At 39.9% G+C, this 13,116-nt stretch overlaps 1 protein-coding gene across 1 annotated transcript; it reads left to right on the top strand.

Annotated features, from left to right (window-relative positions):
• Nucleotides 1–497: 497 nt before the first annotated feature.
• On the top strand, nt 498–8,747 carry glo1 (glyoxalase 1). Its single transcript, XM_030722956.1, has 6 exons — nt 498–656; nt 5,928–6,010; nt 6,150–6,290; nt 6,464–6,531; nt 6,624–6,713; nt 8,307–8,747. The coding sequence occupies exons 1-6, from the start codon at nt 588–590 to the stop codon at nt 8,396–8,398; spliced, it is 543 nt and encodes a 180-aa protein (XP_030578816.1). The 5' UTR covers nt 498–587; the 3' UTR covers nt 8,399–8,747.
• Nucleotides 8,748–13,116: the final 4,369 nt, after the last annotated feature.

The raw sequence follows: 13,116 nt of genomic DNA, 5'->3' as shown, positions 1-13,116 counted from the left end.
AATATGGTCACTTGCCCTATAAAGGGTTTAAGAATGGAATGTCACTCAGTTTCATATGAGTGTGAAGGCAGATGAGTGAAAGTCAAAAACAATGTATCAACAAGCTTTATACACTGTTTATTTCTGATCAAATATGCACTTTTCCTGTGGGTACCCATTTAAAGATCCCAGAAACACCCCTGCTATGGCTAACCTAAATACTGGGTTTCAATCGTTTTTCTCCCTTATGATGCCATAATAAATATCTTTAATTTGGCCACAACCGCACAAACGCACTGAGCATTCGGTGTACTTGTATACAGTAAAGATTATTCTATTCTATTCTATTCCAAGAACCACAAAGAAGCACTGAGACCCAGTATAAGACAAAGATGATTTTGAGCTGTGAATTGCGCAAAGCTTTAAGAACGAGACTGTGGAGCAGGAAACGAGCAGAGGCGGTCCTCTCTACATTTCCATCTCGGTGACTGTGCCTTTTATGTTGAAATCTTGTAACGGAAGTCATTTCTCCTGGAACTCCCTCAGCCGAGTCGCTCTCCCAGTAAGTCAGATCCGACGAGCTCGCCGTCCAGCTTCTTCTAGAGAAAATGAGCGATAAAGGTTTGTCAGACGAGGCCATGGCAGCAGTCTGTAAAGATGGAAACCCGATCACTAAGGTAAGACCACCGCAGCCCCATCACGGAGCTGATCTAAACTTAAATGGTGAATAATTCAAACCCGACAGGCCAGCAGCTCCAAAACAGGTTAACCCGCTTTTCTTGCTGCGTCCATTATCGGACACATTTCTTCACAAAATGCGCGTTATTGCTCATTTGAGCACGGTTTTCGGTGCTTTTGCTTCTGCCGCAGCTATTAAAGCCACCTGGTTTCATGATAGGCGGATGTAAGGTAACCTTTCTAGATGAACTTTCGGCTGGCTTCCGCCGTGGAATAAAATTCACTCCAAACTTGGTCATCACCAAAAGCTTGCGTAAAACAAAAATCTGTGCGTAAGGAAAGAGCCGCATATGTGTGTGTGTGTGTGTGTGTGTGTTTTTTATAGAGAAGTTGGCATTTAAGGTGCGGTCAGACCAGGATTTAATTCAGTATCCTGTTGCGAAAAGCAAGCGGGAATGGGAATGACTAATGTTGTTGGTAAATCCTGAACGCATTGGCATGTGTCCAACATACACGCTGATCCACGTTCCGCTTATGCCTTCTAGTTCCACATTTGGAGTTTGCTTCTAGTTCAGAAAAACAATATTTGAGTCTCACGACAAGTTGCGGCTTAAAAAGTGGTTTAACGGTTGATTCGGTGGTTACAAAGTGGTGTTCATTAACGAGTGGGTGTGGAGTGGTTTGAGGTGTGGCTTTAGGTTTCGTGTCATCCACAGATCATCACCATAGAGCATGAAATTTGCAATAAAATGCTTTGATTGATAGTGAAGAACCAGAATTGTTTACTCTCCTGTGGAGACAAAACCACGTAAAGAAAAACTGTTGGGGAAAAAGTGCGGCCTAAGTTACCTGTATTAAGACTTTAGGCGTCAACAACCTGCAACCCCAGGTCATGATTGGTTGGAAAGAGTTCAGTAATGGCAGCATCGTGCCAGGGAAGTTTAATAGTCACCTGGAAACCAAATATACCTTCTGAGAGAAACATTAGGCACTTCAGAAGGCTGATTGTTGGATAAGAAGGATGCTGGTGGAAAGTATTGCAAGGCAGGGCTTAAATTTGGCTTATTCTGGCACTGACAGTATTCCCGATTCACAACCAGGCTTTTTTTTTTTTTTTTTTTTTTTTTGGCACAAAAAGTGTGAAACCACCCAAAGACGATTAACAGACAGAACAGCAGCTGAAATAATATATAAATAGTTAATAAGTTATTAATAATTAATAATGTTAATAATAGTTAGAGTTAGGCCATGAAAACAAACTTTAGCTTCCATTTATGCTCATAAGTTGCTTTGAGTGCTCATCCTTTTCATTTTTTCTCTGTATTGAGCTGCTGTAATGCACAAATTTCCCCGTCGTGGGATCATTAAAGTTTTATCTTATCTTATCTTATCTTATCTTAAAAGCGCTATATAGGAACTAGTCCATTTACCATTTACCATAAGTTGGAAAACATGCATTTAAATGAACACAGCATGTTTGTCCTTCACAGGTGTGATGCCGCACCTTTAAGCTTCATCGTTTGTGTACTTTTTATATTGAATTTGTAAAAATGTGCCTGTCAGCATTAGTAATGTATCCCAACGCCACCCCAAACAACCCTGACCTATCGAGGTATGAACTCCACTAGACCCCTGAAGGTGTGCTGTGGTAGCTGGCACCAAGATGTTAGTAGCAGATCAAAGAATACCGTTTCCACGAGAGGGTGTGCGTGGTCTGCAACAATGCTTGGGTCGGTGGTACGTATCAAAGTAACATCCACATGGATGGCAGGACTCAAGGGTTCCCAGCAGGACATTGCCCAAAAGCATCACACCACGTCTGCTGGCTTGCCTTCTTCCCATAGTGCACCTAGTGCCACCTGTTCCCGAGGCAAGCAACACACACACACCTGGCCATCCACGTGATGTAAACGAAAGCCTGATGCATCAGATCAGGCCACCCTCTTCCATTGCTCTGTGATCCAGTTCTGATGATTACATGTCCATTGTTGGAGCTTTCAGCACTGGACAGAGGTCAGCATGAGCACCCTGACTGATCTGCAGCTATGCAGCCCCATGCACAGCAAACTGTAATGCACTGTGTATTCTGACACCTTTCTATCAGAACCAGCATGAACTTTTTTAGCAGTCTGAGCTACAGTAGCTCGTCTGTTGGATCGGACCACATGGGCCAGGCTTCATTCCGCCCATGACCCTGTCGCTGGTTCCTCACTGTTCCTTCCTTTGACCACCATTGATAGATACTGACCACTGCAGACCAGGAACACCCCACAAGAGCTGCAGTTTTGGAGATGCTCTGACCCAGTCGTCTAGCCATCACAATTTGGCTCTCTTCAAACTCGCTTAAATCCTTACGCTTCCCCATTTTTTCCTGCTTCTAACACATCAACTTTGAGCTCAAATGTTCACTTGCTCCTTAATATATCCCACCTACTAACAGGTGCCACGATGAAGAGATAATCAGTGTTATCCACATCACCTATCACTCTGGCTGTTTTTGAAGTCCCTACATTACAGGCAACACCCCTCTTACCATCCTGTATGTACACCTTCAAATGACAGAAAATACACATATGATTATAAACAGTGGCAATCAGTATTTTTCTGTTTCTCTCACTTGTCAGTCACATCTTTGAAATCCAAGTAGGGCTGCAACTATCGATTATTTTAGTAATCGAGTATTCTATCGAGTATTCCACCGAGCAATTGGATAAGAAGTACTTTTGTCTATGCAGTTCCTGCATATTTTAACTTCCGCAGATTTACTGCGGCTTTTATTCTGTGTGGAACAAACAGCGGTGGATGGAGCAGCTACAAAGTTCTCTGTTCTTCATTTGTTGATCAGGTGGTTGATGAAGGACCTCCAGCTGTTTCCCAGTAAAGCTTTTAAGGTGGTTACAGGAAAAAGCGTTGCTGCTTTGGACGCTAGAAAAACATTTCCTTTCCCTCCACCTGAGCTCACCATCTCGGTAGTGGCTCCGCCTCTTTGCACTTGCCGCACATGTGCAGACAGACTGCATGTAAAACACCTGCTGCTGTTGTGTTATCAGCATTTCAGTTGAAAAACTGGGGGCTGCAGGAGCTTAATGTTGTAATGCTTTGTATTCACAAGCATCCTCCTGAATACGTTTCTATTGCAGGTCTAACCAGGGATTAAAGCATAAAAAATATTTCGATGGAGCCCCTCAGTACTCAAGGGGTGACCGGGTGGTTTCCTGTCATTACGAATGATCGTGAGGGCTAATGGCGCCGCCCGATAACGATAGCGATCAGTTCCGGTAGCTAACAGCTAAAATTCTCAGCACTGCCAGCACAAAATGCACAAGCATGCAGAGCAGCAGAGGCGTGGAAAAATGTGTCGGCGACGATACTCTGTGTGTCAAAGGGTCGTTTTTCCAAAATAATGGAAATCACCGCTGCTAATGTGGGTGAAACGCTCCGCTTACATGGAGACGCCTGAGCCCTGCAGAGTTTAAACCAGGGGTGTCCAAACTTGCGGGCCGCTTTCGGCCCCGCCCCACTTCCGGTCCGCGAATTGATGTCAAAAATAACATACAAAAAAGTCACTTTTAAGTGACTTTTTTGACATTTCGCTTAACCCTCTTAATTGGAGGGTAAGGCGAAACTTAAAGGGCCAAATTGTAAGTTATTTTTGACATCAATTCGCGGACTGGAAGTGGGCGGGGCCGGAAGAGGGCCGCAAGTTTGGACACCCCTGGTTTAAACGAAGCATGTAGCAACAAATTTGTGTCAGATATTTTTTTTTATCAAATCAAATTATTTGAGTTATTCGAGAAATCATTGCAGCTCTAAATTCAAGCTTTGGACTTGTTCAAATGTGTGAACTTTCAGATGTGAACTTTGACCTGAGAAATAAAAGGGGACTTTTGTTTCTGAGGGACTTTCCACTTTTGCTTTTTTTGTGTAATGGGTTGTGCGTAAGTGCTGAACTACAGGTGCTGAATTTAGCTGGCAAAACTGTGACGCTCTCAGGGGAGATGTATGATTGGTAAGTTTGCAGTGTTTCTATACCACAGTGTGAAAATGTAACACTGTAGGAGGAAATGCACAGGAAAGAGAACACACACATTACACTTATCTGTGAAACACATCCACACACTCCCAGAGCAGATGTTTGATTTTCATACAAACGCGGAAATCGTGTGTTACACACCTGCATTTTCATGTCCAATTTACAAGTGAAAATATATGAAATGAGATTCCTTCACCAATAATGCCTTAAATACTTGTAAATAACACTCTCAGATATTAAAACAAAGTGATGAAATATGCACATTAGCTGTACAGGTTCTGCTCACATGCTGAATGTGACTGCAGGGCATGTAAAAAGGAATTTTCTTATTATGGATGCATAGACCTATTGGACAAACATCAGGATTGGCTGATAATGTGCTCTGTTGGTCTATCAGCAAATAAGATAACACGTATCATCTGCAGTGGCCGATGTTTGTCTGTTGTGCTGAATCGATTTTGCACTGGCAAAGTTTTCAGAGAAAAGAGGGGTTTGTTTTTGAATAGACAGAAGTACCTGGTGAGAGGTAAATACCACTTCCTGTTTTTGTACTACTTTAAAATAACATTTGAACTGGTTTTGACAGGAAGGAAGAGGAGACCTCAGGATTACAACAAAATCAACACAAACAAACAAACAAATACCAGCTAGGGACCAAATTCTTGCTTCGCATGTCACAGTGGCCCAGAAATTCACAATCTGTGTGTTCTTGTTTCTTATTCTTTGCGTTTCAAGCAGTCACAGTGACTTCACTGTTTATATAGTGATGACATGAACACACAGTTTATCAAAACAAAAAAATACACTTTAATTGCATAGATAAGACTATGCACCAGAGGAAGATAAGTCAGTAGGCTGCTTGAGACTGATAGTTTTTTTTTGTGTGTTTTTTTTTAAGTTAAATGAAATATAAAATAATTGTCTCGTACTTTGGCCGCAGCTTGTTTCAGAGGAGATCTGAGGCTGGGCTCAGTAGCCCTGTCACTCATGCAGAGTAACCAACAACAAATCTGCATTCATACTTTGACTGATATTATTGTTTTCTTTTTGATTAGACCCGAGTGTAAAAGTCAATTAGAGTTTTTTTTTTTTTTTTTAAACGAATCTGATTTCTTCTGCAGTTCAAGGAAACAGTCATTTTCCATCGTGTAATATTTGTGATTACTTCATACTATTGCAGAATATTTGACTTGCCTTGAAGACTTGTCATAAATCTGTTACTGTGTTTCCCTGTTAGGATTTCATGATGCAGCAGACGATGCTGAGGGTTAAAGATCCCGTTAAGTCCTTGGATTTCTACACCAGAATCCTCGGGATGACGTGAGTATCTGTGTGGGCTTCCGTTTATTCAGCTCTCAGTTAAACTGCATTTGTATACGTCCTCTTATTCGTCACTCCAATGAGTAACAACTGTTATGTATTTTCAACTGTTTTCTCTGTGATGTGTAATCTCTCGCAGGCTCCTGCAGAAGATCGACTTTCCCTCTATGCGTTTCTCTCTTTTCTTCCTGGGCTATGAGGACAAGAAGGAGATCCCTGTAGATGTGAAGGAAAAAACGGCCTGGACCTTCTCAAGAAGAGCCACCCTTGAGCTGACACAGTAAGAGTGGATGTTAGATAGCACAAGGAGCAAAATAACTTTACTGCACTATACATATCTTAAGCTGTGTTCTCCCCCACCCAGTGAAAACAATCCTCTGTAGTTGAAAACCTAAAGTTAGTGTTGTAAGCAGTCAGAAAGTTGAATCAGTCTTTCTGAATCTGCTCTTTCAGTAACTGGGGCTCTGAGGCTGACGACAGTCTGTCTTATCACAATGGAAACTCGGATCCGCGCGGCTTTGGTAAGACTTTTATTCGTTTGCGTTGTGTCTGCTGCTTTTTCCCAGAATCTTGTGTTTGTATGAACACTGTCTGTATACCTGACACTTGACAGGACACCTTGGAATTGCAGTTCCTGATGTTTATGCAGCCTGCAAATTGTTTGAGGACGAAGGAGTCACATTTGTCAAGAAGGCTGATGATGGTGAGATGTGACGTGTTTGTGAATTTGAGGCTCATGATCAAATTTAGTAGATAAATGAGTTTCTAGTAAGTTTTACCTGAATACTTAAGTCCATTCGTTGCTTGTGTATTCAATTTATATGCCGTCTGACATTCCTCTAGTTAGTATGGATATCACTTGTTTATCAAGAATGACTGCAACTGCAATCTTTGAATAACACAAAGTTAGTATACCACCGTTTATTTTCCAGAACATTTCACAATATGAAAGAAATAATTTCACATATATAGATCCAGTATCTGACTTAAGGGCATTACATGCAAGCTTTAAATTCCCAGTTCATCAAATGCCACTGTAAACCTTCTTCCTCTCCGGTCCTCTTTCTTACATCTTTCTCCATCTCTGAGTGAACTTCTCTCTGATTCTTGTTCTCCAGCAGCAACAGACACACTGTGTTACGAACTGCACACAAACAATTTGTGAAACATTGTACCTAAGATTACCTGACACTTAAAAAAGTGTTACTCCCTTTATGTTTGCTCTTCTACTGTAGTGCTAGCTAGATGCTGAAATACCGTGACCACATCTTCCGGCCCACTTTAACCCGAGTTTAGTGCTGTAAATGATACATAAATTATATGTTTTTACTTCCTTCATCTCTTTGTATGCAATAAGCTCCAGTGATGGAAACACCGGTATGATTATCTTTTATGCATTATTGTTCCCTCAGTGCTGGGAAATAAAAGCTTCCCTTAAATGTGTTAAAACTAAAGTAATGAGCATTGTTTTTGAAAATGTCAGGAGTAGGAAATACAGATATCTGTGTAAAAATGTCAGATAAATAAATACTCGGGTTTGTTACTTCCCACCTCGGGTGTGATCTGTGAAAACTGATGTTGCACTGATGTTGGTTCTGATCTGACCTGTTTGGGTCTTCGTCTGCTGCGGCAGGTTTCTCAGTGTTTTATTTATTTATTTTTTGGTGACTGCACTTGGCTTAATCAACCTCATGAAAAAGGTTGGCTCGATGTTCCCCAGCTCCACCTCACAGCTGATCTCAAACATGGAGAAATTCCACTTGTTAACTTTGCTGTTTACTGTAAGCCATTAATCTAAAAAAAAAAACAAAAAACATACTTTTTAGCTTCACTCTGTCAGTGTGTGTTCACCTGGAAATTGCAAATTTAGCCCTTTTTAATTGCTTTATACACTGGAAATATTTTAGAAATTACGCTTTCCCATTTTCCGAAAGTGGGAAGAAACTGTTAGTAAGGCCTAAAATATCCATAGTACAGGAGAAAACTGACTTTCGCAAAGGCAGTGTCATAAATATGATCCTGAAAGTGTTTGTATATTTTCACTCACTGTCCCCTGGTGCACATTCACTGACAGCTCTGTAATTAATTGCACATAATGTCTTATTATTTTCAGACTGGCTAAACAGAAAATTGAAAGCATTATTGGCAGTTTGGACAGAAATCTATTGCACAGTGTTACTTTAATTCACAAGAACAATATAACACTATATGCTAATTATGAATATTTGTACTAATGCAAAAATCTTTATTTCCCACCCCCTCCCCTCTGTAATTTTTTTTTTTTTTCTCCCTACAGGTAAAATGAAAGGCTTGGCCTTTATCCAGGACCCTGATGGTTATTGGATTGAGATCCTGAGTCCCAACAACATGGTAACCCTCACCTGCTAAAAACTACCCACATGCCACCTGCTGCAGTGTGTGAGCTGAAGCCTGCTGTAGCTGAAGTGGGAGAGCATAGGATTGGGCAGCTTAATGAAGAATTTAGCAACATCTGCCGGAGAGCTGAGGGCACACGAAGTGGGATCATGTTCACAGTGGCAATCAGTGTGCGCCGGCATGGGCTGGATGGTTATCAGCAATTATATGCAACAGTTATTGCTATGAATGCTATCCTGTGGTACCCTAGCAACAACTTTGCTGAGTTTAATCATCATGAGTTTTTATGCTTTCCAAAAACACATTCTCAAACAAAATTATGTTATTGTGTAATAAACCTGAAAATCTTGTTTAAAAAGTTGATGACCCCGATTGGTGATTATTTTTCTTTCTAAACCTAAAAATAAAGCAAACTGTAATTTTTAACCAAGTGATATTAATGTCAGTCACAATCACGATTTCACCAAGGAGCAAGAAGCTCCTGGTTATTTATAACTTGGTGTCATAAGTCGGCTGTAAGGCAGGCAGAGTTGGATTCAAATTCAGGACGCAAAGGCAAACAAACAAACAAACTCAGAAGTGCAACTTTAATGCTGAAGCTACAAAAACACAACAGGTGAGAACAGGTGAACCGAATCTACCCGAAGAGACGAGGGAAGCAAAACTGAACGCAAAGCACACAAGACGCAAGACTAACAAAATAAAACAGGAAGTGATTAATCATGACGCAAACTAATGAACTAGACACAGAGACAGATGATGACGCAGGGATTACGCAGATGATGAAGAACCCAGAAACATCTGCGCAGAACACAATTACAAGAACACAGGAAATAACCAAATACAAGACACAATGAAACAAATGCAAGGCAGGGAAAACTGAAACTCCAGAACACATAAAATCACAATAAAGAACTCTTTAACTAAGGACAGCATAACAAACTCAACATGGCCAGAATGGAGAAGAACCAACCCACAAACAAATGGAAGAAATCTTAACACCAGAACTTGAATGTTCAAAACGCTGGGTCTGAAACCGGATCGTGACGCCTGGTTATTTTCCTGTAAAGTGGAAAATGGCATAGGAATGAAGTGTTTTTGAGAAACTTAAATGAAAGTTTTAAGGGGACTGAGCTATGGTTAATGATTATTGGTGGAAACATTTATGTAATTTAAATTGCACAAAATGAGTTCAAAATTAGGCATCAAAGTACAAGAATGACTCAACTGAGGCTGTTACATGTGGGCTCACATATCAATTTTCTTATTTGGCATTATTTTGACCATTAAGTGGAGCTATTTGAGTGAATCTTGAACCAAGTAATTGCAGAGGAAAGTCTGAATATCCGTGTAATTGTGCTAATATAAGAATTTTTGATTACAGAGGTGGAATAATTTGATTTTGATTAGATAACAGTGATCAAAAAGTACTCCTCATTTAGGCCTACAAATGCACACTTTAATAAGTGCACTTCAGTTAGATTTTTGCATGCTTTTCAAAGCATTTCACCTTCTGATTGATTCCTGCCATCAAAGTGCTTCAGGACTTAAGGTTTTGCTTTGTTTTGCTGCTTTGCATTGTATAATGTCTTTGCGTGCACTCAGTCTGTTGGCATATTTGCCCATAAATTTAAAGAAAAAGCATAAAAGTCTCTTCAGACATATTTAACATGAAAGCACTGTGACTTTTATACCTAAAATGATCCAGTTAGCAGTGAACTAACTGCAGATGTTTGTATTTGTCTGTGGTTGGATGCTGTGGCCAAACTATTATGGATTAAAGGGTTTTCCCCTTGGTCCTGTTTAGGCTTCATCTTTATTGCCTAATTGAACCCTGACAGGAGAGTCTGTTTGGCACATCAGCTGGTCATAGGTTTGGTGCTTCAGACCCACAGAGGATCAATTTTAAGAGTATTTTATAATCCTCACAGTGTGTGTGTGTGTGTTTTCCCTGCAAAGTGCTTCAGGCCCAGATTTATTGTTATCTCTGCTTTCCAGCAGTGTGTATTCTTTTAGCCCACAGGACCTGCAGGCTGACTTGAAAAACATTAAAACAGGTAGTAAGTCTACAGCCACACAAATGGCTCTGTGAACATGGTGATAAGCTGGTACAATCTGGCCAGTTTGAATTGTCAGAAGACTCAGGGGCAGGTCTGAAAGGGTGGTAATATGACCCCCCCCCCCTTGCCCCCTAACACCATTAATAAGCAATGCAGTCAAACTGACATGCACCAGTGCTGTCAGTCGCTCCCCGGCTACCTGACAATGCCGGTCATTGGATCTGAGCTCTGCTGCTGTCTGCACACTTTGAAGAGGGGACTTTCAAACAGCAGAGCTGACTCACCTACGGGCACAGATCTTTGTTACTGGTACGTACAAACTCAGTTATAAAGTTAAATATGTGAATTTGAATGTCATCCATTATCTCAGTTATAAAATGATATGTCTAAAGGTGACGCTTTTAAAGCTGAGCTACGTTTTTGTAAAGTGAAACTGATGTGATCTGTTGATCTGTAGGACGTGATTATTTGCATTAATAGAGGAACTATTACCACAGCGAGCGTTTATTTCTGCAGACCGTTTCATTTCTGTGCTGTACTCCGAGAAGAAACTAAAAAACTGTCAAGTTTCCCTATTAAGTCAGTTTTTTTTAATTGATCAGTTTTGTCAGTGCAAAAAAAAATAAAAAATTATCAACATAAAACTGTTTTGATGAAATTTTTTGATTTTCATTTGTCCACTAAACTTTCTCCTCTCTAAGAGATCTTCGGTGTCTCAGCCCTCACGTGGCAGACTTTAACTTTCGGGAAAGTAATTTCCAGAACTTAAATTGGGGAATGAAACCCACACCTCATCTGCTAATGCACTTACCTGTCCAAGTGTGCGCAGGTGTGTCTAACATTTCCTCGTTTTTCTCTGTCCTCTCTCCCTGACAGCACCAAAACCACAGGAGGATTTCCTGGAGCCTGAATACCTGCTTGCCTGGGATTTTCAAGAATTACCCTCTTCTTATTTTTAATAAACCAAATACTAAGATTCTCAGTGGTCTGGTCTTTGTAAGAAGTGTAAAAGTTCTTTAATTTGATGAATTTACATATTTGTTGCTGTAATCTGTAGTTGTAGTATGATCATGCTTTCTAAATAAAGCCAGCTGGTTCCCTCCTCTTGGTGTGAGTGGGATGACTGCACATGTATAGTCTCATCTGTGAATGACAGCAGTGCACACTACAGTGGAGACTGTATACAAAGACAATGGACACAGAAAAACTATGACTTACTATTCATTTTTATTAGCGATTTACACAGTGGATAAAGTAATTAATGAAGTACTGGGTAAAAGTCAAAACATAAAACAAATGTGTTTATATGTGAATAAACTGAAATGTGTTAAAACATATAAATATCTATTAAAACCACTAAAGAGTCTTAACATAATAAGAAACAAGCCTGTCACATGCCTAGCACAGCCCTAAAACTGAGGACAAGATACCCTGAAATTGACCTTTTTTTTAATATGCACGACCATAATTTGTGTGACAAGAAGGAACAAGAAGGGGCTGAAAGTCAGCCGTGTTTAATTCCACGACTAACCTCAAATCTCTCAGTTGTACCACATGCCAGCTTATCTGAACTGCTGCAGCTCTTGCATAAAGTGGTGATGGCGCTTAAAAAAATCATTCCCAAATCCAAAGTGTCAAATGACCTTGAACATAAATTTATGGTTTATAGTATCAAATGCTTTATAAAAATCAACAAAGAGGATAAAGCTACCATTTAATATATATTCATTACAATCAATCATGTCCCAAATCAATCACATATTATTATAAATGTGTCTGCCATCCATGAATCATGCTGATAATACTACTAGTATTATACTTGAGCTTCTGAGACAGTTCTGAAAAAAGGCCATGTACTAAAACTGAGGGCTTATGGCTCAGACACAAAATGAACTTTTCCTTATTTCTTTGAATATGGTCCCCCTTCACTTATTCTGAAACGCCATTTAGATAAAACCTTTTCATGGCTAGTATCAACAGGAGGGCTGATTATAGTAGACAATTATTCTAAGATCGACAGAAAATTCACAACCTGTCTTTTTATATTTGGGTATAGTTAAAGACACAAAAGAAGCAATTAAAAAATGTAAGGTTTTAAAGGTGAGTAGGGCTAAAAAAAAAAAAAGGTCAAATTAAGGTCTGACTAAAAATGACTGTTCTGTTGTGTCATGTCGTCTAAGGTGAGCGTACCCTTAAACATGTCGGTGAAAAGTAAGGAGATGATCTGCTGTGGCGACTCCTAAATCACCACAGCCCAAAGACGACCATAGATTTGTTGCAAACTATAGAACTAAAAAACTAAACTAAAGGGTAAAATTGAGAAGCAGAGGAAGGAAATCTCTGTTTCTGCTTTAAAACACAACACCTATAAAACTGTCTGTTTGCGAAAATGACTCGAACTGAAAGGTGCCCACTTTGATAATAAATAAAACAGCTTTAAAAAAATAATACCACTTTTAGTTTAAATTTGAGCCGGTAAGCCAGTAACATTTGTGTTCCACTAGAGGGTGCTCTAGTGCTAAACTAATTGAACATTCGCTGTGCCTTCGAGACCTCCAATATTCTTATGAATAAGCCTAATTTTTACAATTCCAAGATCTTCATTTACATGAATGTGCCCTCCTGGCTTGCTTCAATATGCAAAAATAGACTTTTTTTTATTTTGTGAGT

This window comes from Archocentrus centrarchus, chromosome 3 (genome assembly GCF_007364275.1).
Source record: "Archocentrus centrarchus isolate MPI-CPG fArcCen1 chromosome 3, fArcCen1, whole genome shotgun sequence".
Classification (NCBI taxonomy): domain Eukaryota; kingdom Metazoa; phylum Chordata; class Actinopteri; order Cichliformes; family Cichlidae; genus Archocentrus; species Archocentrus centrarchus.
The sequence above is the reverse complement of the archived record's forward strand: the minus strand, read 5'-3'. Positions and strand labels throughout refer to the sequence as shown.

Coding starts and splice junctions, on each gene's coding strand:
- glo1 (XM_030722956.1), top strand. CDS start 588: ATGAGCGATAAAGGTTTGTCAGACGAGGCCATGGCAGCAGTCTGTAAA. Junction 657..5,927: donor ATGGAAACCCGATCACTAAG/GTAAGACCACCG, acceptor TTTCCCTGTTAG/GATTTCATGATGCAGCAGAC. Junction 6,011..6,149: donor ACCAGAATCCTCGGGATGAC/GTGAGTATCTGT, acceptor AATCTCTCGCAG/GCTCCTGCAGAAGATCGACT.